The sequence below is a fragment of the Temnothorax americanus genome, unplaced genomic scaffold (genome assembly GCF_048541705.1).
Source record: "Temnothorax americanus isolate GAGA-0224 unplaced genomic scaffold, ASM4854170v1 Scaffold74, whole genome shotgun sequence".
In the NCBI taxonomy this organism is placed as follows: domain Eukaryota; kingdom Metazoa; phylum Arthropoda; class Insecta; order Hymenoptera; family Formicidae; genus Temnothorax; species Temnothorax americanus.
Window position 1 is genome coordinate 193510 of NW_027509797.1, and position 26952 is coordinate 220461.

The 26952-nt window shown below is 41.4% G+C and overlaps 6 protein-coding genes across 19 annotated transcripts; 3 read left to right on the forward strand and 3 right to left on the reverse strand.

Annotated features, from left to right (window-relative positions):
• Positions 1 to 64: 64 nt before the first annotated feature.
• Prbp (Prenyl-binding protein) lies at positions 65 to 1624 on the reverse strand. Its single transcript, XM_077422919.1, has 4 exons — positions 1457 to 1624; positions 1041 to 1103; positions 650 to 907; positions 65 to 573 (listed from the first exon to the last, which is right to left on the reverse strand). The coding sequence occupies exons 1-4, from the start codon at positions 1495 to 1497 to the stop codon at positions 492 to 494; spliced, it is 444 nt and encodes a 147-aa protein (XP_077279045.1). The 5' UTR covers positions 1498 to 1624; the 3' UTR covers positions 65 to 491.
• A 65-nt stretch (positions 1625 to 1689) lies between these two features.
• Positions 1690 to 10026, forward strand: LOC143906661 (RING finger protein 207). Of its 8 annotated transcripts, none has more exons than XM_077422875.1 (11): positions 1690 to 1772; positions 2408 to 2659; positions 2812 to 3621; positions 3686 to 4159; positions 4266 to 4579; positions 4811 to 4959; positions 5046 to 5848; positions 6179 to 6523; positions 6621 to 6906; positions 7007 to 7399; positions 7803 to 10026. In XM_077422875.1, the coding sequence occupies exons 5-11, from the start codon at positions 4383 to 4385 to the stop codon at positions 8396 to 8398; spliced, it is 2769 nt and encodes a 922-aa protein (XP_077279001.1). In that variant the 5' UTR covers positions 1690 to 1772; positions 2408 to 2659; positions 2812 to 3621; positions 3686 to 4159; positions 4266 to 4382; the 3' UTR covers positions 8399 to 10026. The 8 variants fall into 8 exon arrangements, with proteins under 8 accessions (XP_077279001.1, XP_077279005.1, XP_077279003.1 ...); XM_077422879.1 differs by having other exon boundaries at positions 1752 to 2659; positions 7803 to 8086; positions 8177 to 10026; XM_077422877.1 differs by having other exon boundaries at positions 1752 to 2659; positions 2812 to 3200; positions 3353 to 3621.
• A 99-nt stretch (positions 10027 to 10125) lies between these two features.
• On the reverse strand, positions 10126 to 13060 carry Mtpap (mitochondrial poly(A) polymerase). 2 transcript variants are annotated; one of them, XM_077422898.1, is made up of 7 exons: positions 12863 to 13060; positions 12499 to 12668; positions 12155 to 12391; positions 11848 to 12057; positions 11547 to 11761; positions 11219 to 11439; positions 10126 to 11142 (listed from the first exon to the last, which is right to left on the reverse strand). In XM_077422898.1, the coding sequence occupies exons 1-7, from the start codon at positions 13011 to 13013 to the stop codon at positions 10607 to 10609; spliced, it is 1740 nt and encodes a 579-aa protein (XP_077279024.1). In that variant the 5' UTR covers positions 13014 to 13060; the 3' UTR covers positions 10126 to 10606. The 2 variants fall into 2 exon arrangements, with proteins under 2 accessions (XP_077279024.1, XP_077279023.1); XM_077422897.1 differs by having other exon boundaries at positions 12490 to 12668; positions 12863 to 13059.
• Positions 13061 to 13968: 908 nt separating this feature from the next.
• Positions 13969 to 20966, forward strand: LOC143906614 (popeye domain-containing protein 3). Of its 5 annotated transcripts, none has more exons than XR_013259580.1 (10): positions 13969 to 14109; positions 15269 to 15384; positions 15773 to 16031; positions 16102 to 16469; positions 16979 to 17136; positions 17230 to 17332; positions 17462 to 17602; positions 17764 to 17929; positions 18606 to 18887; positions 19286 to 20966. XR_013259580.1 is itself a non-coding variant. In XM_077422808.1 (9 exons), the coding sequence occupies exons 3-9, from the start codon at positions 15812 to 15814 to the stop codon at positions 19351 to 19353; spliced, it is 1224 nt and encodes a 407-aa protein (XP_077278934.1). In that variant the 5' UTR covers positions 14018 to 14278; positions 15269 to 15384; positions 15773 to 15811; the 3' UTR covers positions 19354 to 20966. The 5 variants fall into 5 exon arrangements, 1 of the variants encoding a protein (XP_077278934.1); XR_013259579.1 differs by having other exon boundaries at positions 14018 to 14278; XR_013259582.1 differs by having other exon boundaries at positions 14018 to 14278; positions 15292 to 15384.
• Positions 20967 to 22301: 1335 nt separating this feature from the next.
• Hoip (NHP2-like protein 1 hoip) lies at positions 22302 to 23414 on the forward strand. Its single transcript, XM_077422798.1, has 2 exons — positions 22302 to 22695; positions 22889 to 23414. The coding sequence occupies exons 1-2, from the start codon at positions 22693 to 22695 to the stop codon at positions 23267 to 23269; spliced, it is 384 nt and encodes a 127-aa protein (XP_077278924.1). The 5' UTR covers positions 22302 to 22692; the 3' UTR covers positions 23270 to 23414.
• Positions 23415 to 23691: 277 nt separating this feature from the next.
• Positions 23692 to 26831, reverse strand: LOC143906604 (chitobiosyldiphosphodolichol beta-mannosyltransferase-like). Of its 2 annotated transcripts, XM_077422795.1 has the most exons (7): positions 26701 to 26831; positions 25967 to 26342; positions 25550 to 25892; positions 25279 to 25475; positions 25011 to 25184; positions 24776 to 24890; positions 23692 to 24697 (listed from the first exon to the last, which is right to left on the reverse strand). In XM_077422795.1, exons 2-7 carry the CDS (start codon positions 26238 to 26240, stop codon positions 24475 to 24477), a joined length of 1326 nt encoding a protein of 441 aa, XP_077278921.1. In that variant the 5' UTR covers positions 26241 to 26342; positions 26701 to 26831; the 3' UTR covers positions 23692 to 24474. The 2 variants fall into 2 exon arrangements, with proteins under 2 accessions (XP_077278921.1, XP_077278922.1); XM_077422796.1 differs by lacking the exon at positions 26701 to 26831 and having other exon boundaries at positions 25967 to 26482.
• Positions 26832 to 26952: the final 121 nt, after the last annotated feature.

Here is a 26952-nt window from a genome sequence, read left to right on the forward strand (position 1 = left end):
CGATACAAAATATTATGGTTTAATAGCATTATAAAAATAAAACCTAAATAACGCATACAAAACGTAACTTTTTTTTTAACTTTATTGCTCGCGGTGTAGCGTATTACAATATGTACAAAACTTATTGCGTTTATACTTAACAAATAACTAAATTACGTGCTTCAGCAGTGCAGGTCACATCCCTTACGTTCTCAAGAGTGGAAAAACATTAGGCCTCGTTTGAAAAATGCAGTTGCTTAAAACTTGAGAATTTTTAATAAAAGTTAATGATTTTTTATCGATTTGCGTGACTCCAATTACGTAGATTTCTACAAAATTATGAGATTGTCAATATCGTATCAGTAATGTACGTATAAGAGGTGTCTGATATAAAGGACCGATTAGCTTGTAAGAAATTTTTCACACGTGCGTTGTTCTATTTTCACGTAGAGTCCGTTCACACTAGTTGGTCCCGCGTTACGTGCGATTATTAGGACCGTTTAGAAATCGCCTTAGACATAGAAGAGACGGACTCGACTGGTAGACACTAAGAGATCGTCGTCGAAGAATTTTGTTTCTATTACGACGTTGCCGCTATTTGTAAAGGAAAACATATACAATTAATCAATGAAATAATCGGAAAAAGCACCAAGGATAGGTCTCCGCTTACTTCAATACGTTCGCTGGCATCATTTGACTCTCCGGTGCCGCCTGGATCAAGCTCTGCCACGTGTTGGTGCTGTTTGGAATGACAAATCCAAACTCGAAGAACCATTCTTCCAGGCAGCGCCCCTTGAACAACACCTTCTGTTCCAGACGAAACCTTTCCATAGGTTCCGCGGAACTGAAATTAATCTCCCTCGACACTGCGCGGCATCGCAGGATCTTCTTCGGTACGCGCGCCTCGTGTTCCACGTCGGGTACGGATCTGTAATCGGACAAGGGGATCAGTCGTGTATCTTGAAAAGAGGTGAAAATTGCAAAAGTGAGGAATACGAATTTATCTAACAAAATCTATCGTCATCTTTCGGTAAGATATCTGGAAAGTCGATCGTACTCACAAGTCTTCGTTACCCTGCCAGAGAATCTTCCCGCTATCGGCGTCGCGCAGATTCATCCAATTACTGAACCATAATTAAGGAGACGTATTCGTTTACGTAAATCAAGTCGTCAAACCGACATTCTAAAGATCTGATTCTTTGCATCTCTGCACCGTTACGCTTCAAATGATTAAAATGAAATAAAAAACATAATTATAGACGTTGGAGAGAGAGAGAGAGAGAGAGAGAGAGAGAGAGAGAGAGAGAGAGAACGGCGGAGAGGGATAAAAGGTACGAGGAGCTCTCAGCCACAACTCACAAGGAACAAACGTTACAACCGTTTGAGTTTGACGTTTCATTTCTAACCTACAAAGCCCCGCCAATTAAGGCGAACGCGGAGCGATCGCGCTTAAATTAATTTTCAAATTAAAGGATACACTTGAAAACCCTTGAGGATGTCCTCCCCGCGTGACGGCATGCTTAGGCGCGATCGCGGAACGACTTGACGCGATTATGCAAAACGGGGAAACGGCGCGTGGATTATTGATCCTCCATGCCTTCGAATCAACCATCAACTTTGAATTGTAAACACTGGCGACACTGGCGACACTGGCGTACCGAGTGACCGAGTGCTGTGCTGACGCGTCGGCGCAGTCGCCGGCCGCCGGTCGCCGCAGTATAAAAAGAAATATGTGACGGTGACAGCTGACACCCGACACTGACAGCATCGTGACTCGTGACAGCAATTCCGCTGTCAGTAATGACGTAAACTATAGATTTTGGTTACTGACAGTGAATAAATATTGAAACGCAACCCTGCTAGAATTGTATCTTGCGAAATCAGCGAAATTACCTTCTCTCTTGAATCCAATAATTTTAATTATAACCGATTTTTATAATCGCTAATGTTTAGTTGCAGATTATAACTCTGGGGGAGCTTTATTCTTGAATATATTATTATATAGGTGAATAATTTGAGATTAGCCCGTTATTTTAGATTCACATTTCAGGAAATTAATAACCCTGCAACCGTAAACGTAGGTCGTTTTCGTTCTCGACATTTTGATTGTGGTATTTTCCAAAGCAGGTTTATTTTGTTTACCTAGCGCGATTAAATTATTATTATTATTATTATTGTTTGAACTCATAGATATAAGATCTGAAGAAACCGTCACCTATGAATTTTTTCAGAATTTTTGGTTGTTTAATATGCCGCGGGCGCAAACGACCCAGATACGAGCTAATTCTTAAAAAATTTGTTAATTTGAAACTGAGGATCGACTTTCAGTCACGCTTTTCGTCAAGGAATTGGCAGAGCTGTCAATTTTTCTTTTTGCGCGCAATTTTAATGAATTTTTAATATCAATGTTCCGTATAATACGTTGCAGCGTGTGCGGCGGCGATGAAAGGAAGGAAGAAGGAAGAAAGGGGATGCTTCCGGTTAAGCCGCGAGTCACCGACAATGGAAGCGCCGTGAATCGATTGTCGTAAACCGACGAATAGAAAAATTCGCGACGCAGAGATTGCAGAGAGCGTCTAGGTCCGGTATTCTCCAGGGAGAAATTATTTCCACCGAGATATCGGGATATCGCAATAGAGAAACGTGCAATGGGATGAACGAGAAGTTGCGAAAATCCACAGTACTTATCCTCTTTCTTTTACCGATCTTGTAATAAATTATCTTGATCGCGAGAACGTATATACCATGTATATCTATCTCTTCTTTCTGGCTCCAATTTTAGCCAAACGTTATCGCTACTTAATTAATTAACGTAGTTATAAATTTTCCCAGGTATGAGGGAATATCGAGGATGAGAGCCATGATATGAATAGCCCGTGAAATCTCTTTAATTGGATAATCGAATAATCAAAACTCAAGTAGGGTGAATCGAGAGACAAATGGGAGGGTAATTGATAAGTGGATAATTGAGATTTAGATGCGGGAAGAAGAGCGAGGATTCATGCTACCTCCAGCAATCGGATTCACATGACCAATGGGTCGATGTAAAAGGCACGTTGTATCGAGCGGTAGAATGCGAAGGAACCGAAAAATCAGCATCCATGGCAGAGTGATCCGTTCGAGAAACGCTTTTGTAGACACAAATGCGATGGACGAGAAGTTTGCATCTTCTACGTAGTGTCATCACTACAATTTGGATTAATAAGCTTGATTAATAATCGGTAAATCAATTAGTTTTCATACATTATTTATGAACAATTTAGGAAAAACAATATGCGATTGTTTTTGATTTTGTCGACATATGTATAGATAAATTGTTAAGTTATAAACATCTCGTTTCCATCGTACCTTGCTTTTTTTTCAATATCTACAGTATTAAAATTCTTATTTCTACCGTGGATCGCGTGGAAAAATTGAAAGATGACGAACATATATCTTTGGAATACATTGTGTACCTTCAAGCAGCTTCGCAGCGAGATCAAATAATCTTTCGCCCTAGATACGCGACGTATCCTCTGCAGATCCTAATACCCAGTTATTTCGAAGATCCCTCCGACAGACGAAGGGGATGGATCTAAAAGCCGGTACTAAGAAACCGAAAAGATTTATTACGCACGTATGTGACGGAGAGGAGAATTTAGTGTAGGTAAAAAAAAAACTTTATCTTAGGGAAAGGAGTTGCGCGATTAATGTGTTTATTTTTTAGATGCTGCTCTCTACCCCGTTTGGAAGGCGTTCGCCAGCACCCTTCTGCACCAATACCCGAGTTTCCCCGAGTCGTCTTGCACATCCGCGGGTGTGTTCGTATACGCGAATACGTGTGCGCGGGTGGGTGGTGCTGGCCGCGGAATGGGACGGGAGCAAAAGGGTGGGTGAGGGCGAGAGCGAGCCGGGTCGACCGCGCAAATCTCTGCACGTACGATACACGTGTGTATGAGTGTACGTATATACACGCGCCGTTTCCATGCCGCTCTTGTACATGCGTATCCGCGAGGGCGGCGAGGGTGAGATCGGGGACGATGGGTGGCTCGGTGACGTCAGTGCCGAGTGCTCTGATCGTCAGTTGCGCAGAGACGGGGTTGGCCACCGCGAAAGCGCGTCGCGCTACGTCAGAATGACGGGCCGAGCGAGCAGCAGCCGTTAAACCACCCTCTTCGGGATCGGGGTTCTCTCTCTAGGGGTAAAGACAACCGTTCTAGATCCCCGGCGATCGTGTCCAGGCGTCGTCGCGCGGTAAGTCACGCGCGCGCAGCATCCCGATAAATCGCTTCCGTTCTCTTCTGCAGAGGGGTGCGCGAGCATGGGACAGGGAGCGGTGTCGTGAAGCGAGGCGGAAGGCGCGTGTCGTCCGCGCGCGCGTGGTCAACGGCGGCGCGACCCAGGGTGGCCGAGTGCCGGCGACGATGGCGAGTTCGGGCTCGGCGGTCGACGGGGTCGGCGACGACGGCACGGCGGGCGGCGGGCCCAGGAACCCCCTCACCTGCGGTGTCTGCCACGATTACTTCAACGAGCCCTGCCTGCTCTCCTGTTTCCACACCTTCTGTGCCCGTTGCTTACACGGCCCGCACATCGACGGGACGATCAAGTGTCCCCTCTGCGGGTAGATAACATGCGACGATTTATCCAGCGCGGCACTATTGCTCCTCGACGCCTTTCGCCTGAATATAATTTATTCTTCATGTTTTGTTTATAATACTCTTTTTTACTTTTCAACGAACAAATATTTTTTTTAGTTATATGATTATATTTCTATTTGCGTTACGGCTTTATAATTCTAACGATGCGTAATAATACCGCATTATGTTAATATTTCACTGTAATATGTCCACAGACAACAGACACAGTTGAAAGATGGGGCGCAACTACCACCTCCCGATCAGCTGATACGCCAATTAGTGGAATTGGCAAACTCTGAAAATCCACCGTGTGCCAATTGTGACAAGCGCGATAAGTCCACTATGTTTTTCTGTACGACGTGCGGTATGTTTTTGAAGAAAGGAGATATCTTTTTCAACTAGTATCGAGTTATCCATAGAATATAAAAAGAAAGCGTTGTACGTTTACAGGACAAGCGCTTTGCACCCACTGTAGAGAACACACCCACCGCGCGAAGATGTTCTCGACCCACGAGGTGGTGCACATGAGCAAGTGCGTTAAAGACACCCAACGTCGTTGTCCGAGTCACGGCGAGCACTATATAATGTTCAGCCAGAGCGCCAAGTGTATGCTGTGCACTACGTGCTTCCGCGACACGCCTCCGGACGCGCGGGTGCACTGCGTGGATATCGAGAGCGCCTGGCAGCAGGCCTCGAAGAAGATGGAGCGCGCGGTCAACTCCATCTGCGAGCTCCAAGCCGGCATCAAGGACGGCGTAATGGCCCTCAAGTCGCAGCTGGACGAGCTGCGGCACAGCCTCGAGTCCGAGAAACGCGCGTTGACCGCCTTTTGCCACGGTATGCAGGAGGCGATCACCAAGACGCACGCGTATGTCCTCGCGGAGTTGCAGCGTCAATTCGACGGCAAGGAGCGCATGGTGCGCTCGCAGTTGCTTGCGCTGGGTGGCGCGCTACCCGTGCTGCAGATGCACCTGATGCTGTGTACCGCCTTCACCACCGGCGCGACCAAGTATCAGTTCCTCGAGCTCGCGCACCCGATGCTGGAACGACTGAGTCGCGTCGCCCAGCTGGGCCATCCGTCGCGGCCGCCTCTGCTCGCCGCGCACATCAAGACGAATTATCGGGTTGACTTCGCGCGTGCCCTACATCCCTACATAGGTCAAGTGCAGATGCCCAAGGCCACCGCCGAGTCTCTGTACGATCAGATGGCCGGCGGCCATACGATAGGCCAGTCGGAACCGCAGGTGCTTCAGGTACGTGCGAGCGAGGCAAGCAATCGCACAGTCGATGATTCTTCATCGTCGTGATCGTTCACATTCGTATCACAAGTTTCGTTTCCGATGTCATCCTCGCACATATTTTCGTGTATGTATCTTTTGTTCGCAAGATTTTACATTCGATGTATTATGTGTGACTTTGTATTTCTTTAAGTAGAATATATCAATTAATCCTTCGGCAGGATCATTCACGGATCATTAGACAGAGTCGTAATTGATAATTGAGAGTTAACACGGTATACGTGATTGTAAGATCGCTGATATGTACCATTCGCGTTTTACGCCAGGAATATGTTTTCCCAACAGAGCAGCAAGACTGCTCAGAGGTTGCCGCCGAAGAGCGGATCTGAGGGCGGTCCGTTCTCCAATCATTGTCGGACCTTCGACACGCAACTGAAGGAGCTGAGCCAGCAGTTGATGACGGTGAGGGAACGGTTGGGCGAGTTGCAGAGGGACGTTTCCGTTTTGAAGAAAGCGAACACTCCGCCGCTGGGTATACGTTACGACCATGTGGCAAGGGATTGCCGCTTACTCGAACAACAATTGGAGCATCATCAGATGGAACTGGAGCGACTGAGAAATGTCTTTGACGCGCTGTGGGAAGAACAAATGTGCAGGATTCACATAGAAAAGGAGATTTTCCATTCTCAGGTATGCTCTCCCAGCCAATAAGTTAGATTCGCGGTTGCGTCTCTCTTACCATTGTCTCATTTACCATTTAATTTAATCGTATGTTATTTCTATTCAGATGAATGACATATTGTCGCTGAGGAGCGAAGTGAAAAAGCTGCAAATATTCGCTCAGGAGCTGGAGCCCTTCGTCAAATCGTTCTCGACAGGCATCAGCGCTGGGGAAGTGAGCATGGCCGCGGCAGATGCGGCCAATAGTCAACATCTGCAAGCGTTGCTCGATCATCTGGCGCGCATTCAGATGCAGGAGCCGCCACCGCACCCACAAGCTCAAGCACCCACGAAGGATCATCGTCATCCACGTAGCACTGCCACGAGTGCCGATAACGCGCTGTACATGAAGGGTAAGGAAACATGATCTCAGATGTTCCTTAGATCGTCTTAAAATAATAAAAGCATAAAATATTTACGCATATTTAAATGATAATTTAATTAATCGTTCAGAGACGAAGGAGATCCCGACGCGATGTCGCACGCCGTCCGGCGGTGTCGGCGCCGTTCTGGACTCGAGCGGCAACATAGTCGTGTATGGAACGGCCAAATCGACCGATCCGAAACGGGGCGTACTCAGTCAATTGATCGAGAAGGCGAGAACGCAGAAGGACGATCGCAAGAAATCGCCAGGCAGAGAGGACGGCCGCGATCGCAGTCAGAGCCGGCGTTCGCGTAAGTCGCCAGACAGCGCGAAGCCGAAGACGCCGCCCGGCAGTCACTCGTCCGGCAGCAAGATGCGATCGTTGTATCGTTCCCTGAAAGGCGGCACCGGCGACACTTCCGCCGAGGCGCTCGATCAGGCGGAAAGATGCACCGACTCGCAGCAGCCGCAGTCTCATATCGGTAAGAACGAGAGAATCGCAGGACCGTCGTGCGCAAACGAGTACTGATACATTATGACACGCAGGTCTCCCTTTGTAGTCCACCGGGCGAAATTTCGGGTTTAGACTTAGAGGCGATAAACATCCGACAGCCGAATACGTAAAGTTGCTCGTCCGCACACGCTTATATATATATATATATATATATATATATATATATATATATATATATATATATTATACGATATATGTAAATATATTATGTATATCGAAGAAAGATTAAGATATATACATACATTGACCCACATGGCGCATTAACACATCTATCGCCCATTTACCCTTACGAAGTTAAGTGTCTCGTCGTCATCTCGCAGCGTTGTTTGAAGAAGATGAGACCGTCTTCTAAAAGAGTCCCGTGCTTCCAGCAGGCGACGAGAGCGAGTATCAACGAATCTCGGAGGCCTCGAGCATGGGCGATGCGAAGAAGCGTGTGCAAGCGCAAGTGCACGCGGTCCCGGCCGACGATCAGATACGAGCGATCCCAAGCAGCAAAGTCGCCAAGATCTACCCGGCCAGCGACTCCGAGGAGCTGTTCTATGGTGACGGGAAGGCGGCGAGCGATGCGAGGAGGCGACGGCGCGCCAGCTGCGACAGTCTGAGCACGACCGGATCCGGTAACAGTAGGCGATCGAGCATCGCCGATGGGACGGTAGGTCAACAATCCATCGCGCAGGACCCCCGGAAAACCCTGGTCGTTTTGATCGAATCGGCCTCACGGACGTCGTCGTCTCTCATGCAGAAGCAGCGTTCCTGGGAGACCTTCCCGCGGCCCAAGAGCAAGCGCGGCGCCGGTGGCGAGGGCGCGGGGGCCTCGTCCCTCGGCCAGCTGAAGAAAGCGGACAGCTTTGAGGGTCACGAGGAGGCGGTGCGCACCTTGGTGGCGGCCGTACACGAGACGCGTTCTCAGCGACACCATCATTTACATCATCATCGTCATCATCGTAAGAGCAAAACGAATTGAGGCGCTTTTTGTCGCTCCTTTCGCAACCTCTCCTAGCGCGTATATAAGACTTACGTGAGGAAATATTGTCCGCGAGATAGATATATCCGCGAGCCTATTGCGTTACAGATAGAAAAAGAAAAGAAAAAAGGAAAAGAATGATCAAAAGACTAAACGACCGTGCCCTAAGTGGCTTAAGTATACACCGATACACGTTATTTATTAGCAACGGGAGCGTATTGTTGTGAGAGCCGACATTATCGGTTTTTCGAAGATTTTGGACATTCTATTAGTATAATAATAATATAATAATAATAATGGATATATAAATATAAAACGGTAATGAAAAAGATCTATATTCTGCGCGATGTGAAAATATAAAAGTTTTTATTATCGAGAATGCACCTTCGACAGGTGCGCACTCGCTCGTCTTTATATTACTTTTCGAGAGATTTCTTTGAGATCCCGATCAAACGCGTGGTATGTTTGTATTATTCCGACGTTTTTGACATTTACATTGTGTCCCTCGTCGAAGTTGTATCGCGTACGACGACGTACAGCTCTCGCGAACTACCTTTTATATAGCGATTTAATTGCATACTCGATATGACGAAAACGCCGAAGATCGGTATCGCTGCCACTGTAAATCCCAGACGTTAAAAGAGGCGGAAGAGAAAGAGAGTACGATGTATGATGATGCGTCACATCCACTACTCGTGTTGGGTCTGTTTTCTATTGCTGAACTGGTTTATCTTTTTTACTCCACATTAGAAGGAAAAAGATAAACTCTGGACTAGTGCAGCTTGTTCAGCAATAGAAAACAGATCCATTGTTGACACGATCTGCCTGGGGCAGTCGATACATGTAGAGCCTTGATTAGGGATAGATAGCGAGAAGGTTCTTCGGATAAAAATGCGCGTGTGCAATGTACAATAATTGCAGAAGAGAACCGCGGTTGACGTTGCAATCTAAACTGTATACAGACAAATGCCCATTTCGTTCTGTGGGCGCACATTATCTCGATTTCATTATTACAAAAGTCCTGTTCTCGCGTGTTCCCGTCTCTCCGTTAAAACACGCGGATTTATTCCCGTCGTATCCGTGCACACGGGGTGCACGAGATTCTTCCCTTGAACGTCAACAGGTCGGATGCATAGTCCAGTAAAGTACGTCGCGCAATTCGATCGGTCGAGAAATACTTTAGCTAGTAAACAACACTGCCAGTTGCGCATATTACGAATTTAATCGACGATACTCGATTCGCGAAGAATAGCCTAATTCGAGCGTTTACTCGTAATCTCGCCAGTCGCATCAATAAAAACCACCCGGTGTGATCGCCCTACGACGCGTCCGCAGCGGACCAATTATCGACTATAATGTAACGATAATATTCCACGCGCGATTACTGCAAACGGGGGGCGTAAGGATAAATCGGTATTACGAGGAATCGGTTCCTCCATGTGAAAGTCAATGCGATCGTTAATCGTTGTTTCGAATTTAACCACGAGCGAAGATTTGTAATCTTCGGCAGGGTTACAATGAACGTTCTAATTATAGCGAGTGTACACACGTAAGCATGTATGAGAAATGTCGAATTGCTGGTATAGTAAAATATATACAAGTTAATAAATATACCCTTGATTTCTCTATACCGTATCTACCGTCTATTGAAAGCGATCCTCGTTGTTCGCTTCAGTTTTACAAGTGCTCGCGGTTGTATGTATATGTATAAAAAATAGATACGCATATGCGGCGTTCCCACTTGTTGAATTTTACAAAGCAGATTAGGAATTTCCACTGATGAAATACACGAGAGAACATTTTGGCCCCTCCAACGTTCACAATTTGTCGGGATTAATATAGCGACGATATAACAGTCTCCAATTAATTAATCCGATAACCGATTGTAATATTTTACGCGTATTTATTTGAGGCTAATATACGTAAATTGATTTATACGTAATTATCGATTTTATGTACATTTCTCTTCTATTTTCACATATTATAATACACACGCTAGTACACACGATCGACCGCATTAAAAGTTCTCCCCGTCATTTTTGTTCTCTTTCTTCCTCTCAAGTAAAATGTCTCTATTTTTCTGACACCACTATAGATAATACCAAATCATTGGTACAAAAAGGAAAGTGTCTCATACAGAATATATATACAGCGTACGTATTTCTGTAGAGATAAAGTACATATTTTGTCGCGCTATTCATTCGAGTATCATACCGTTTCTTTCTTCTTCGTTTCTGTCTCATCGATATTGACTTCGCTAACTTCGAACTTGTCAGAAATTTCGTAGGAATGATTCTCCGGGAATTTTTCTTCGATAATTTGTTTCTCCGTGCTGTTCAACTTCCTCTGATGCGTGTTGCCGTTATTTACTTTCAATAAAGTCATGATACCCCAGCTACTCGTGGATTTGTCGGCAGTCTCTAGCGCGTAGATCGCGTCGTGCGACATCGAAATTATGCGATTCACCTCGTAGAGGTTTACATTTTTGCAGACGTTCAACGTCGTTTCTAAGGGGTTGGTAATATGGAGCGCCGACCGTGACGGTTTTCGAATCTGCGTACCCTCGCGAATGCATATCCCATACACATTAAAATCGAACGTCGAATAATACTCGAAGAAACCGTGCAGAAGCGTCTCCAGAGTGTCCTGATTCGGCTTATATTTGTAATCGGCTGGCAATTTGTTAATATCCCGTAGGAAGGTGCAATCGATGCCATTCTCCGCGCAACGAATGTCACTGCGCGCTGTATGAGAGAAAAGAAGATGCAATTTATTGGCTGGACGTTATACAACCCTTTTATTTATGATAATGTCACTTACTTGCATACAATTTCAACGTCTTTAAGGACGGCAATATTTTCTTCCGTTGTAAGTAGAACAGCACCAGCAACGTAAGAGGGAAGTTTGTTATCCATTGCCCTGGTACATCGGACGTTATTTCCTGACTCTTCGCCCATACCCGTATCGCTATAACGAGCGGTCTTACCCGCCAATCTATCTCTCCGTACAAATTTAATAATTCGGTCATGTATATGGCAGTCCTGAAAGAGATAGCTCAGTATTTCGAGGGTTGTACATATCTTATTTTTAAAAGTTTCATAAAGAAAACGCCACAACTCGGATACAATTGAAATACCTTTCAACTTACATATTTGTCGCACTTAAGTCACATTCGGTATGCGTGTAGTCGTAGCGGAATTTAATTATAGGTACTCGAGCCTCCAGGATCTTTCTCACATTAAGAACTCCAGGGATGAAGTACTGCATGGTATTCGCAAGTATTCCCAGAAACTCTTTCGTTTCAGTCCTATCGTTATGCCTCATAGATTTCGAGTGAAATACCAATCTACTCGTGGCATTACGCTGTAAATATTACAATTCGTTGGCATTTAGTATTATAAGTGCGCGAGTACATTTAACCGATTCAAATATCGTTTATACAAATTTACTTCTTCACCGTCGTCGGGAACAAGAACTAAATCAAGATCACATCTTTTCCTTCCGAAACCATTTACAGAGGAGCCGAATGGCAGAACTTTCATATTCCGAAATAGCCGAGAGAAGTAGTGCTCTAAGTGGTGAGCGGTGTGAAATCTCAGTCTTACTTCTAAATCAGTCAGTTTCAGCGCCTCGTAGAGAACTATTATCTGTCCTGATATCTGCGAAACGGAGACTACGAGTTTTACAGGGCTAAATGTCTCAGATAATTCCCACCGTAACGCGACACGTAACTGTAATAATATTAAAGAAACCTACCGATTTCGCGTTATACAATAGCTTTACAATTTCCTGGTCGGTAGGCAACGAACAACCATTCTCCACAGACAGGGTTGCCTTTTTCTTACTATTTCTCTGTAAAGCAGCAACTTGTCCTTTACGGAACCACAACACCGACGATTTTACGGGAGCGACGTAATCTCCGTTTACAAAGGAAGCAGACGACATAACTTCATTTATCGACGCTACGTCTTCAAACTCGACCAAGATATAATTCTAAAATTAGTCACGCGATACAGTATATCTTTATAACGGTATTTGTTATCCACGTATTAATATCGCATATATAACTTTGGATAAACATTGAGCGGCACCTGACATACATGCTGACTATTCATTTGATAGTGATGCATACTCGAGACGTCTCCAAACCGTGAGCAATAGTTGTGGAGATCGTTGTGTGATTTCGATGAGTATACTTGTATCAATAAGCTTCGACATGCCTGGTTTCTTCTCTTGATGATTTCAGCCTCGAGTCCGACCGCTTCTGCATCTGTAAAATTGCCAGATGGAAATATAGATTGTCCTAGTGCGGAAAGATATAAATAACCGTGAAGAGAGAAGGATTTAATAGATATTGATTCATGCTGCATCCAACACAACTACGTTAATAAATTGCTCTGAAGAGGACTGCATAATATTTGTGAGCTTATAGGTTATATATTGTAAATTTGTCGCGTGACTCACTTTGTTTATTGTTCCTGTGTTGCTGGACGGTTGACGATATCGAGAGGCGATTGCGCGATTTTAATCTATTCGTGCCCATCATGGACTTTTTGCAATAACAGTGATTCAATAAGGAAAAGGCATTCGAATTAGCACGGCTAAAGAGCGCCATTTTTAAATGTGCGCATAGCACGTGTGCCAATACTGCCAATTGCTGCCCAATTGCTGCCAATCACTGCCAATGCAAGTATTAGAGACAAAAATTTCTTATTGGATGTCGGATCGTCGTACGTCGAACATCGGACGCAGTGTGAATCCTCCATTTTAGATAATGCGACTGCTTCAACGGAATATATATGCTCCTTTCTTTATTTTTTTAAATTAAGAATGTAATTAGTAAATGCCACCTCTTGTCCGATTATGTTATACTGAAATTTTGCCGAGAATCTAAACTTTTCTTGGTCCTTATCCGCGGTCGATAAACTGATAAACAAATTTTTGTACTCTTGACAATCAGTAAAGTTGGATGCGTATAGCTGGCATATGGCATATGGCTGGAATCTGGATGCATAATGAATAACACAGGCAATTGATTTTCAACCTATCAGAATCCGTATCAATGTTATATTCGTGTATTTGACAAAAATATAAATCTCATTACATACCTAGTTTCATAAATTGATAAATTAAGTTTAGCCTGGTATTTTCAAAGCAAAGTGGAAAAATTGTAGGGCAATAAACGAGTAAGATATAGGATATATTATCGCATAAAATATGATTTATTATCATCTAAACAGATAATAAGATTTGATGGAATATGTTTCGAATTGCACAGAGTTTTCTTCAGTGTTCATTGGTTCCGCCATTTTCGGTTAAAGCCAATGGGCGCGTTCAGCAGACACAACTGTTGTACGACTGTTGAGTTCGTCTTATCAACACTCTACGTTGCGTGGTTGGTTCTAAAAGAAAAGCCACGCACGTTCGATTGCTACCGAGCGGTGAGCAGCTTGGCTCGCTGAACGCGACCAATGAGTGAAGGGGGGAGGGGGTACTGACCAGACGTCCAGACGTAGCGCCTCTAGCGGCCCCAGACGGTTGCTGACTCTACTTCTACTTGCAACGGGCGGCCGCCGCACTATTATAGTTTGACGTTTCCGTCACGATCGAGTGAGCGGCGAGCGGCGACGGCAAGTCGTCACTCGTCAGACGCAAGACGTCGAGACTCGAGACGTCAACTCGTCAGCCGGTCAGCGTCAGTCGTCAGTCCGGTTAGTCTCGTCATCTCGGTTTGTTTTGCGCGCCTACGGCCGGGCCAGCGGCGACGCGTCGACGATCCCCTCGAATTCCCTTCCCTCACGAGCGACGGTCGTCACACCATCGTTCGCCTTCTCATCTGTATGCCTTGCGTACGCCCCCACCGTTGCCGATTTTCCATGAGTAAGTTATTTATTGATTTCGCGAAAAGGATACTCTTAATAACTCGCGTCACGAGTCACACGACAACGACGACGCGACGCGACGGTGAATTCGGGAGGGTGTATCCGTGACGACGGCGACGGCGACGGCGCCGGCGGCGGTCTCCGCGGTCTCCGTTTTTCCCAACGACGGACGGTGGAAAGTCCGCGAATTCGAAACGGAGGCTTCTCGTTTCTCGTGCCGTCCGACCGCAATTTGTGCATCGCGGTATGTAATCTCGTGCCACAACGCTCGTCGATCGAAATTATACCGTGAAATCGGTCCGTGCGCTCGGCGGTCCGCTTCGAGGTCTGTTCCGAGTCTCGGGTCTCGGGATAGGTATTATCCCGAGGTCGCGTGTATGAAATGGCATGTTGACGATGTGAATCGCAAATGTGCGGTATATGTGTATTATAATGTGTTAACCGAGCGAAACGGGAAACGAGATCGTGGAAACTGGATTAAATCGTTCCCGCGGCGATTCAAATAGTTTCGGTCATTATAAAAATGAGGATAATTATGTGCCTCTTGCATTTGGAACATTACGATATATTAGACGTGCAAGAATAACACGTGCCTTTTGTCTTGTTTGTAGACGTTTTTTGCTTCTGAGAGATTCAACTCTGCGATATATATATGTACACGTAGTGATAAATTAAAGACCTTTTTACAGAGTCAGAATTTGAGGACACCAGGCGGTGATAAAAGTCTGATTTTTTTAAATTGACTCGTCACGCCATCTTTCGCTGATAAATCTTTTTTTGACAACAACTGCAAAAGTTCTTTATTAATATAACGACGATAGGTGATCTTATCTAAGTCGTTATTTAACCGATTGAGATAACGATAGAGATTTGAGAGAGACAATTCTTGGGAGTAATAATAATCTTGTAATCTAGATTTTTTTATGAAACATTTAGTCTTATATTTTTATGCGCGATTGACTAAAACGTCTGTTTGTATGCATTACAGATGTTGATATTGTCTTCCCACAGCCATTGGTAATGCAAATATCCTTTCTCGATCTGAAGTCTGCAAGATGGTTCTCGTCGTCCAGTTCCAATTTTAGCTGAGATTAATACAGAAATGTAAGCAGCGCGACAAAGGGCATTTGTTTTTATATTATTTATAAATAAGTACATGTGAAATGTATAATTGTAACGAGTAATTTAATCTGCGTTATTTAAGTATTGCAATATGAATTTATAACGTTGAATCATTATATGAAATTGAAGTAACGCTACGCACAACATGCGTGTAGATTTAATGCATACGTACGTGTAGGTTTAAAATCTATTGAGTCATTATTTTGTCTGACGCGATACGTGTAACGTTACGTTACGTTACGCGAAAATTCATATGACGATATAAAAAAAACGTAGGTAATCCCTATGTCGATGGATTTTAGACGAATGTTGTTATATATACGTGGAAAATACGATTTGCGATAAAATATACAAATGGATTTGCTTGTAGAGCGAAACGAATACGGTCCAGCTTGGTGGTAATGCGGGGATGTGGATCTGCTTTGACCCGATAGGAAGCCGAATAGGCTGGGGTTCCATTTCGTTCGTCGTGCTGTTGTATTGGACCTCTGTTACCATCGATGCCAGCCTAACGAATGCAGCCGCGTCCAATGTCCCTCGTAATACCGTCACGTCGGAGATATCGGTACCAGCGTCGGCACATCACGAGAACGACGAATGCAGGAATGTGACCACTGACGATAGAGAAGGTACGATTTCGGGTTGCCATCGCTTAGCGCTACTTTATCGACGAAATGTGTGACTCTCGTGTTTGTACAGGTACTGGACTGTCGGTGGTCAGCCATGGATCCGGTTATCCTCGTTCGCCGATAGTGCCTCCAACCTTTCTGTACGGAGCTCTTACCTGCCAACCCTATCAAGGAATTTACGTGAATCACATCTACTTTCAACTCGCAAATGCCTTCTTCCTATTGTCACACCTTGCGCCAAGCGGCATACGCGGTGTGCTTTATTTAAGGTGCACTCTACTCGTGGGCTGTGCCTTTCTTGCTTTGTGGGGCTGGACAATAGCTTGCTGGCTGGATGCCGCTCTCTGGAATGCTCTCTTTGTTGTCGTCAACTTCGTCCATGTATGCACGCTTCTTTACAAGCTCAGGCCTATCAAGTTTACAAAGGAAATTGAAGAGGTAAGCGAAGATCAAGTAGAGGACGATGATGTGAGGGAGTATTAATTATTTACAAAACTGATAGAGAAAAGAACAGGCACAGCACAATTTATTTGACATGGCTCATTTTTATCTATATTTTTCAAAATTATTATTATTATATATCTTATGAATAGGTGTATACTAGAGACTCTTGAGAAGTAGTACGGTACAGTTAGATATATGACTCTATGTAATTTGCTTTCCGTTTGACCGCAGCGTTTGTATTGTACGCAAAAATTTCTGGTTTATTTTTGCACTGTTACAAATATATTATTACGAATGGTATTTATTTAATCCCTATCCGAATATATATATATATAAAATCTGTCTACGCTATTTAATAGAACCTGTTTTTAAATATTCGTAATTAATAAAATAATATAATTAGTAATATATTTATAGTGCAACGTAGATAAAATTTCGTTTGAAATCCTTAATGTGTATTTATTTCAAATAAAAATGTGTCACGGTCGTCTTCTTTCACGTAGGTATACGTTGCAGTGTTCCAGCCATTACGAGTGTCTCGTCATCAATTCAGAAAAGTATTAAACTGTATGAAGATCATTCACCAGTTGAAGTATCAAGAGGTTTATGCACAAGAAAAAGTGACCAAAGTCGATTCTTTATCGTTGGTGCTGTCGGGAAAGTAAGACCGCACCTTACTTAAGTTCTTTAGGTTTATTTGTTGTTATGAGAACTCTCTAATAACATTATATTTTTATTTTTTTGTTCTTCGTAGACTAGTTGTCTCGCAAAATGGAAGAGCGTTACATATCGTCTTCCCACATCAGTTCCTGGATTCTCCAGAATGGTTTGGTGTCTCAACGGACGAATACTTCCAGGTAAATTGTTCGTCGATATGTCATTCTTCGTATCAGCAAATTCTTTTATTTCAATATCTTTATCTCTATCCGACTCGATAATTCCGATATGCCGATATAAATATTTGATATTACGTCATATTTGCTTAGGTGTCGATAACAGCTATGGAGGAATCAAGGATATTATTATGGCATAGAGACAAACTAAAATTAAGCATAATTAGCGATCAATTCCTGCAGGCAGTGTTTGATCACATTTTGGGCAGAGATGTAGTTAAGAAATTGATGCAGGTACAGTTTATTTGTTAAGCAGGTTTTTTTTTTATCATCACAAAAATATGGAATATCTTCTATATAACTTATTAAATTATAAAATTGTTAGAAAGCTCTTAATGAAGATTTTCAATATGTATGTGTATTGTTCTATTACATTTATCTTTTTTATTTTATAGGTGAGTGAAACGATGGCTGCTAGCAGTCATCAGCAGCAGAATGGGCAGATAATTGGTCTGGGTGGTATTGGAGCCTTAGAAAATGACGCGGATACAAAACTTTTTGTTGTAAAAAAGACTGGTGATAGTCAAGGCATTACTGCTCTCATCAGTCGTCAACTTCAAGGTATGTATGAACTTCTATCTGTAGTTTTTATTTTTACCAACATTGAAGAATTCAATCAAAATCGTGTATGATAAAATTGTTTATCTTTTTTGTATTTGAATTTTTATTTTCATCGATATGCTAATTTTGGGACGCCATACGTATCTTCTTAAGGCAAAAAAGACTATATCTTGTATATTTTTTTATTTTGTCAGCAATCTCTTATAATTAATAAAATGCACATTTCCCATATTATTCGGGCATGCGCATGTTTTGTATGTATCCAGTTTTTTTTTTTTTTTTTTTTTTTTACTTTTGTAGTATTCCTGTTGTGTTTTCAACACTTTCATTGTAATTTTAATTTCACGGTAAATATAATTTTGCTCATTATATGTATTTTTTCTGGCTTGTCATGTTAAGATTTTCGCTAATTTTTTATACAAATAATGGTTATTTACGTGCATAGAATTATGCAAATCTAATAAATATTAAGTAAGCAATGTCAGACAACATTAAATAAGAACACAATTGATACTTTTGTTGCGAACACTCACATTATTTTATACCAATACGGTTTCAATTATGTCTATTATATTTGTCAAGATGTAATAATGATTTATACGTGCCATAGATTTTTTTTATTTATATGCACCTTTTTTGTAATTTTGCATCAACTTTGATTTTGCTTTGGAAATAGAAGAGCGAATGCCGTTGCTGTACACGAATCAAGAAGTACTGAATAACACCCTTCACCATACGAACCGCCTACGTGTACCACCCTGTACATTACTCCCACCCCCTATGTCGTACAACGTTCAGACTTCGTTGTAATATCCTTGCCTACCGATCGTGCAACAACACTCTAGCACAAAAATTGTATGTGATGTACATATTATGTTTCTGCAATGGATGCATATGTATTACACAAATGTCGCAGAGTAATTCCATTAATTGTTCTTCCTGGATATTGTACCAAGAGGTGAGTTTTTCTATGCTTTCGAAAATTTTTATACGTGACAAATACATGTAAAAAGCAATACCTATAAAGCAGATATGTTAAGCACACATGTCTTCAAAAATGTTAATCTTGAAATGTTAATCTTGGGAATAATATATTAATATTTAGAAATTTAGATGCATATTACAATTCTTACTTTCTATCACATTTACGATTGATTTGACAGTATTATAAAGATATATATTTCTAATATCCATATACTCTATTACCGTTGTTACTACAACTTTCTTATAAATGAGAAAATGCAACTGTGGTAATAAGTGATATTTTATATATGTTTATTTCAAAATTTGTTTATTTGTTATTTGTTTCTCTTTGCATGACTAAAAATTATTTAAAAAATGTCTCTTAACTTACAGCGGCAGGTGACCCGAATGCTTGGAGATTGGGAAGAATCGAAGAGACTGATCATGAAACACCCGTTTAATGGAATGATTGTTAAATCGATGTCATCCTCGACAGTCAATATAACGTAACACCGGTGTTTTTACATAATGCAATTACAGCAAGCTGATATTTATTGTGACGAAATGATGTGCATATTGAAACTGTGCTTAGAAAAATCGAACATTCTCTTGCCAATTAATCATTTTCCCAGTGGCTAGTCAACCGTATGCGATAATATGAGAAAATTCCATCGTTTTGTAGCGTATGATGAATTCCATTCTAGCTTATAAAGCAACTAATCAATAAGTTTATGCTTCCAGTGTATTTGTTGAGTATATGCTTGAACATATTGAATTTAAGAGTGGCTATTTATAATTTTACTCCGGTATAAAGTATTTCGGTATGTTCTACGATGGATGAATAATGGATTAAGATTTTACAAGTATGCAAGTGTAATGAAATGAGGGTGACATGTCGACAGAGCGGCGTAACTTCTGTTTATGCCAGGTCTGTAATGTCGCGGTGGGACTTGATAGAAGTCTGGGGCCTAAAGAAACTGATTCTTTCCCATACCCGGAAATAGTGCCTTTTTACTTACACTTCCTTTCTTAATGTTTCCATGGAGAAAATATGTATATTATACTACTATATGCGCCGTATGACTTATATATTTATCCAATGTATCTAGTAGAGTTCTCCAAATGTCGCTGTATTACATGTTTGAAGATTCATGTTGCGATACTGTTAAGCAACCGATGTTCACAAGTCGAAGAGGCACAAGAAGTTACGCCATTATTAACGCATTACAAAGTACGATATAAAGGACATTGTTGCGAGATTTATATCGCTACATTGCTGCTAGAGACGCCGAATGCCGAATCGCGTAATAACTTTCGATACTTAACGTAAAAAGTTATAGTAAATTGATACAAGATAATGTAATTACGATCAATGCATTGATAAACCTAACATCAAGTTGATTATTTCATTATTATTTTATTTGTTTACAACACAGTGCGTATAATAATAATTGTTTTATTTATATATTTATATAATTGGATAAGCGAAAGTGAATACTTGACGTTTGTGTTATGTAAAACATGTCGACAACGTGATCGAGTAAAAATAAAGACAGCAATCGGAATAATGAGATTTGAAGTGAAAAAATTTTGCTTTTAATGATTAAAATATTTCGGTAATCGAACAATTGAATAAATAAACACTTTGGAAACAACTTTATTTAATCTTTAGAAATATCGCGTTGAAAATTAGAAAACTGTTAAAAGGTATCGATATTAAGCCCACTTAAAGTTGTAATACATACTTTAAGAAGACTTTTTATATATGTAAAGTCATAGTTCTCTGAACAACGCGCATACATACATATTCTATTTCGGATATTACCGACAGTTTATCACACGACGTAACAATTATTCTGTATCGTATACAACACACGTATACCGTATATTCGTATAACGATATTTTGAACCGACGATATCATTTTACGTAGCGAATGCCTTTTGATATGTATAAACGTGAAATGTAGGACCAGAGTTAGTATTTTTTGTATACGAACCATCTATAAAAATAGACGAGTTTGTTGCTTTCTATGTGAATGTGAATTATATATATTATTGAATCTTTGTTATTATCTCTGATTGTTGTTACGATTATTTTTGTACGTGAAATTGTTTTTAGTACGTAGTTAGGGATAAGCAGAGAATGGCTGATGAGAGTTTGAGAAATTTAAATCATATTGGATACAAATAAGAATGCAGCGCGAATAAAGAAAGTTAGTTTTAAAAATGAAAGTAATTTTATTACAATTATCTGTCTCATTCATTTTTCTTTCTCTTTCGTATTAATATTATTCATGTGAAATGTACAACGCAGTATGCGACATAAGGGTAATCGAAGAAGCAAGGGTACGATTTAATAATTTCAGATCCGGACACGCTTGTTAAAATGACATATGATACAAATGACAAAACGCCGGAGAAATACGCCATTCATTTCTTAAAATAAATTTTCTCCTGTTATTCTCACGTATTCTTCTAGAACTTAAATTTAACGTCTTTTCGCAAGTTTTCTGCGAGAGAAATGCTACTTACATTTCATATATTATTGTAACAATAAATAAAGGGAGGAACATTATTTTCCTTTTCCTAACAAAAATACGAGAGCCGCACGATTGAGAAGAATGCAGGTAACTATAGCAGCAAAATATAGCCTATAAAAATATTTACTGTCAATTGAAATCATGGTATACTCGGATTATTTTTTAATACTTCGCTGTGTGCGTCAAATTCTTAATTTCCTAATGATCGAAATTGTAATTCTTGAAACTGAAAAATTTTTGCAATTTCCGATAATTGCAACCTCCTGATGTTTTGTCGATTTTCGCGAGTTTAAACTTTTGTATTAAAATCTCCAAACTTAAAAATTATTATTTTAAACACTTGGAAATTTATATTATTAAAGATACTGCACATATATATATATATATATATATATAGATCTTATGCTTATTAACAATAATTATATAAAAAATTATGTATATATATATATATATATATATATATATATATAAAACAAAATTATCTCTTCTCTGTTTATAAATATTATATATATCGAATGTAGACGTATAGAGAGAAATGTTTTACCGCCTTTCGTTACGCATGGCATGTTTTGTTGAGTTTCAAAACGCGTCGCGGTCGGTGTCGCGAGAGAGTGCAGCTGAGTGCGATAATGTAAGGCCGTAAGAAAATAAACCAATCACACTCGATTATTCTTCAAGCGCGAGGAGAATAACCGACTTTTGATTGGTCAATTTCTTAGGGCTTAGGGCTTAACACCTATTGTAGACGGGCACTTACGGACAATACGGACTGCTGCTATTCGTCGTCGTCGTCGTTTTGTCATGCTTTCCTCTTAATTCCGCTTGGCGCGCTTTCCGTTCGGTTCGTAGTTCGCAGTCACTAGTCAGTCTAGTCACTGACTATCGTCCTTCGTGATCAGCGTAGATTCGCATGGTCGCGAACAATTTTTATTAGAAGCGCACCAAAGCGCACGCCGCACAGCAGTCAGCAGCGCACAGTGAAGTCGTGTGATGCATCGCGACACTTGGGAGTGCAAATAACCGAAATCGTTAACAATTCAAGGGCAAAGCCGCGACGAGACGATCCGCGATCGACGATCGACGATCGAGGTATTGTCCTTCAGAGGACGAACTCTATCGTCTCTGTCCCGAGACCCGAGGAAACTTATGAGCTTCAGAAAGAAGGCGATAAGAAGGATAGAGCGCGATATTGTGCCCTGAGAAACGACACGTGGTCGTAAAGAAGAAGAGAAAGAAACGGAGAAAGTTCGACCGGCAATCATGGTGAGTGGTGACAATCGTCATATATATGTATATAGATCGCGAATCGCGATATTCGCGATGCGCGCCACTGTTAATTGTGGTTAGCTTACTCACGTGGCGAGTACGTGTAGCGAACTTCTCTCTCTCTCTCTCGCTATCAAGACGCTTCAAATACGTCATGTTGATTTTCGAATGTTTGTTTTTTTTTCTTCAGACGGAAGAAGTATCACCAAAGGCGTATCCACTGGCGGAACCGAAGCTGACCCAAGATATATTGAGTCTGGTGAGTCAAGCGTATAACTACTCACAGCTGAAGAAAGGAGCGAACGAGGCTACGAAGTCCTTGAATCGTGGTCTGTCCGAGTTTATAGTTATGGCTGCGGATACTCAACCACTGGAAATCCTGCTGCACTTGCCACTATTGTGCGAAGACAAGAACGTACCCTATGTTTTCGTGCGGAGCAAGCAGGCTCTAGGACGAGCTTGCGGAGTTAACAGGCCGGTGGTAGCCTGTTCGGTAATGAGCAAAGATGGCTCGCAATTAAAACAACAGATTCAAGACATCCAACAACGGATTGAAAAACTTTTAATCTAAACGACACACGTATTTGTTATTTTTACACATCTCATTAGTAACACCTAACATAGATCTTTATTGCTACTATAAATATTCGACACAAATGAAACGCAGTTTGACTACTGTGCTATTTATAAAAAAAAAAAATAATAATTATTTTTTACTCATCTCTTTTACGTATGAAATCCTTTGTATACAAGATAAATTTGAAGCATTAATAAAAAGTTCAACAAAAACTTTCATGTTTTCCGCGTACGATTCCGTGTACCAATACTTATGTTGCGAACTAATTGAAAACTAATCCAACGATTAAATCGTTTAATTTTAAGAACAGTACGATTAATTCGCCCAAGTTTAATCTTTTAAAAGTTGACATCAATATATTAAAATGGTAGAATAAGCAATTACCATACGTTTATTCACTTTTTGCGCAGCGCGAAGAGTGCAACTGCGTTGCTGATCTCACCGCAACGAAGAAATTAAATAACGAGTTACTCGTATTGATCCGACAAATGTATCACGCGGAGAGAAATATGTTGTTCGTTGGATTAACGGACGTGATAAGCTCGATGGAACAAAACTCGACGGAATTTATCGTACTTGCCGAAAATGCAACGCATTTGACGACACCGTTGGACTTTCTGACACGTTTGATAAAGTTAGCGGAGACGAAAGGTATTCCTTACATTTATGCATGTAAGAAGGAACAACTCGGTCGAGTATGTTGTATACCTAGCGGTATAAGCGTTGTTGCCGTCAAGATTGGACCTTCTTATTTATCAGAAAAAATTGAAGATATCAAACGCACAATAATGAGTATGACGTCAAGAAAATCAAACGTAACTTTGTAGCGTTATTGTTTCAGCTTTCTCTTAACACAATTGAGATCATATCCAATATTAATAAAATTATGTTACAATAATTTGTATATAAATTAATATAAAAAAAATTTTACTCTTTGGAAAAAAAATATTAAACACACGATACGCACGAAAGGTCGATGTAAAATTTGGTCTAATTTTGTAACATTAGTGGTCCATATTTTTATAAAACCAATTTAAATCTTGTACCGCAACGTTATAAAATCTAACGAAATATCCTCAGTAAAATAAAATATTCTTAGATACATTAATAATCGCTAGATATTAATAAACAATTATCACATCTGTGCTAACTGGGAGTAATAGCGTAGGAAATTACAAAGCGTACGTACAAAAATTATATTAAAAAACCAAGTACCAAGGCAATACATTGAATTTCCAGTTCTCGTGCCAATCATCGTGGTTCTCCGGAGATGCAAACATGTTCTCTTGAAATTTTTCACGTAATTGTCGTTGTGTCTCGTTATTAGGGAAATCTCGGAACCACATTTTTAATTGTTCAGCCAGCTCCTTCTCGTCCGCGAATACCAAACTGTTCTCATTGTGCCTTACCAATTCCGATAAGCTAAACAAAATGCATTCTCTCTCTTAGTAAGCGGATCTACCTGGTAATTACATTAAATAGTACTACGTATCGATGTACCAATTAAAATTGTATGCGCAAACTGGTAAACGGCAGCCAAACATGTCGACAACTTTCATTGGTAAATCCAGTCCACTGGACGAGGTGTGAAGGCACACGCCTAAGTCTGCGCTAGCTATTTTAAGGATAAAGAGTATTTAAAACATTCCGTGAAAAGTGTTTTATAAAAAAGAATTTTATGTTATACTAAAAAAATCAATTTTTAATCAGCAATAATACGCAGATCCGCGAATACCTAGTATTTTGGGATAATCCTCATTCTCAAGCCACGGCGTTTTTACCGTGACGTGTTTCCAATTTTTCAAGTTAACGATAGCCACGTAGAAGTCCTTTAACGGCCCTTTGCCCGTTATCGCACAGATCAAATCTGGCAAGTTTAACTCGCTAGCTTCGCACGCGTCTTCGTATTCTATAATAAAAATTGCGCGTGCGTAATGCCCTTTAATCATTGCACACTTGTACGAAAAGATTGCGCGAATTAAAATAGATTCACCGAGATTCACCTTGTAAGGCATTTAACAGGATTGAGAAATCCTCATCCTCGGTCCAACTAGTGCTAGATACGACAAAGCCGACGCTTCTGGGCGACCGAGGTACCGATATATCATATTTTTCAGTTAATTTACACATAAACTCATCCTTCTCTGCCACAGTTATTGGACGAAACTTATCCGTTGGTCTATCGTACAGGATTTTTGCTCTGTAATTAAAAGAAGAAAAAAATTGAGCGAGGAGCCGACCTAAACGTTTCTAACCGTAACAAATGATACTAACTGGATAGCCCATTTCTTTTCCAAATCTTCCTTCATCGCTTTGGTGACGCAGAAATTATTCTTTGCTCTGCGGCCGAACGTCGTCTCGATAATTCTCGTCGATCTAACTAGGACATGGTTCTCTCCCAGACTCAGGGCCATGAGCGAATGGGCATAATTATGCCAATCGATCGTAAACTGCGCTTCAATTAGAACGCAATAAAACCAGCATACCGGAATAGTTGGTATCGCAGGTGGATTCTGCGTTATCAGCGAATCCGATATGCGTTTGCGAAGTAACAACCATGAAAGATCAGCCGTTTGCCATACCACTTTTACCACGTAACAGAGAAGACGTGGGAATACTGAAATAACGACAAAAAAGTGCCGAGTAAAGAGAGATCTGTGAAAGCAGCGACATATAGCGTCCGATTCGTACTGTTTTGCAAGTCGGGAGGCGGTCGCAGGTAGTGGAGCCGCACGCGTGCATTCTCGCCGATTTCCCTCATCGGTGGCGAGCCAGGGTAACCTACAACGTCCACGGTGAAGCCTTCCCGTGCGAAGGAGATCGCGTGATATTGCATTCGCGGACTTCTGCCGATATCACCGAGCACCAGCACGCAAACATTCTTGCCGGATTTGAATGTTTTCAGATAGAATTTACGAGCAACGAGAAGAACCAGCGGGAGGAGTAGGAATATCAGCGTCAACATTTCGAACGAACGTCAGCAGTCAACGACGGAGGTCGGAGCGTGACAGGTGACAGGGCGTTCGGGAATCGGGCGGCGGACCGTCGAGGATCGCTGGTCGATTATCTAAAAAATTATAAATTATTACGAGAGAGATAACAAATCAAGTATAGAAATTGTGTAGTTTAGCTGCGACGAATCCGCCGTAAATAATAAAACCGTTGGCGTTGAGCTTTGCATCGGATTCTTTCCAATTGTTCTTTATAATATATTTATAAATCTGGATCTCTTTTATATAAATTATTCAAGATCGTTTTAAATACGATCTCAAACCTAATGCTTATTTTATTGGCTGAACGGAATCCAATAATGATAAATAATTAAATAAGTTCGCTTATAAAATCCGACTTGGAACGATCTTGTTATGTGTAGTAATCTATATATATGTATGTATGTACACAATATCATACACGTGCATACATACCTGCTGTCACGTGTGATGGGCGCGTTCAGCAGCCAAGCCGCTAGCGTGGGTGGCTCTTACTTTTAGAACCATCAACCACGCAACGCAGAGGCAGAGTGTTGACAAGACGAACTGATACGTGCTCGTGTCGCGGCCGTCGCGCGGTCGCGCCAGGCAGCGCCAGGTGCCAGTGCTGCCACTTGCCAGTTCGCGCGTTCGCGCTCAAACGGCTCAAAAGCGATATCAAAAAGGCGGGAAGCCGTCAGCGTGTCG

Excerpts from the sequence above, each read along its gene's own strand:
- Prbp (XM_077422919.1), bottom strand. The coding sequence starts at position 1,497 with ATGCCGTCACGCGGGGAGGACATCCTCAAGGGTTTTCAAGT. Across the intron at positions 908-1,040 it reads TGGCAGGGTAACGAAGACTT|ATCCGTACCCGACGTGGAAC; the intron begins GTGAGTACGATC and ends GTCCGATTACAG. Across the intron at positions 574-649 it reads ATGCCAGCGAACGTATTGAA|CGGCAACGTCGTAATAGAAA; the intron begins GTAAGCGGAGAC and ends CTTTACAAATAG.
- LOC143906661 (XM_077422875.1), top strand. The coding sequence starts at position 4,383 with ATGGCGAGTTCGGGCTCGGCGGTCGACGGGGTCGGCGACGACGGCACG. Across the intron at positions 5,849-6,178 it reads CGGAACCGCAGGTGCTTCAG|AGCAGCAAGACTGCTCAGAG; the intron begins GTACGTGCGAGC and ends TTTTCCCAACAG. Across the intron at positions 7,400-7,802 it reads GCAGCCGCAGTCTCATATCG|CAGGCGACGAGAGCGAGTAT; the intron begins GTAAGAACGAGA and ends CCGTGCTTCCAG.
- Mtpap (XM_077422897.1), bottom strand. The coding sequence starts at position 13,013 with ATGGCGCTCTTTAGCCGTGCTAATTCGAATGCCTTTTCCTTATTGAAT. Across the intron at positions 12,392-12,489 it reads ATAGTCAGCATGTATGTCAG|AATTATATCTTGGTCGAGTT; the intron begins GTGCCGCTCAAT and ends GACTAATTTTAG. Across the intron at positions 12,058-12,154 it reads TATTGTATAACGCGAAATCG|ATATCAGGACAGATAATAGT; the intron begins GTAGGTTTCTTT and ends TCCGTTTCGCAG.
- LOC143906614 (XM_077422808.1), top strand. The coding sequence starts at position 15,812 with ATGTGGATCTGCTTTGACCCGATAGGAAGCCGAATAGGCTGGGGTTCC. Across the intron at positions 17,137-17,229 it reads TCGTTGGTGCTGTCGGGAAA|ACTAGTTGTCTCGCAAAATG; the intron begins GTAAGACCGCAC and ends TGTTCTTCGTAG. Across the intron at positions 17,930-19,285 it reads CATCAGTCGTCAACTTCAAG|CGGCAGGTGACCCGAATGCT; the intron begins GTATGTATGAAC and ends CTTAACTTACAG.
- LOC143906604 (XM_077422795.1), bottom strand. The coding sequence starts at position 26,240 with ATGTTGACGCTGATATTCCTACTCCTCCCGCTGGTTCTTCTCGTTGCT. Across the intron at positions 25,185-25,278 it reads CCTGTTAAATGCCTTACAAG|AATACGAAGACGCGTGCGAA; the intron begins GTGAATCTCGGT and ends TTTTTATTATAG. Across the intron at positions 24,891-25,010 it reads GGATTATCCCAAAATACTAG|CTAGCGCAGACTTAGGCGTG; the intron begins GTATTCGCGGAT and ends TCCTTAAAATAG.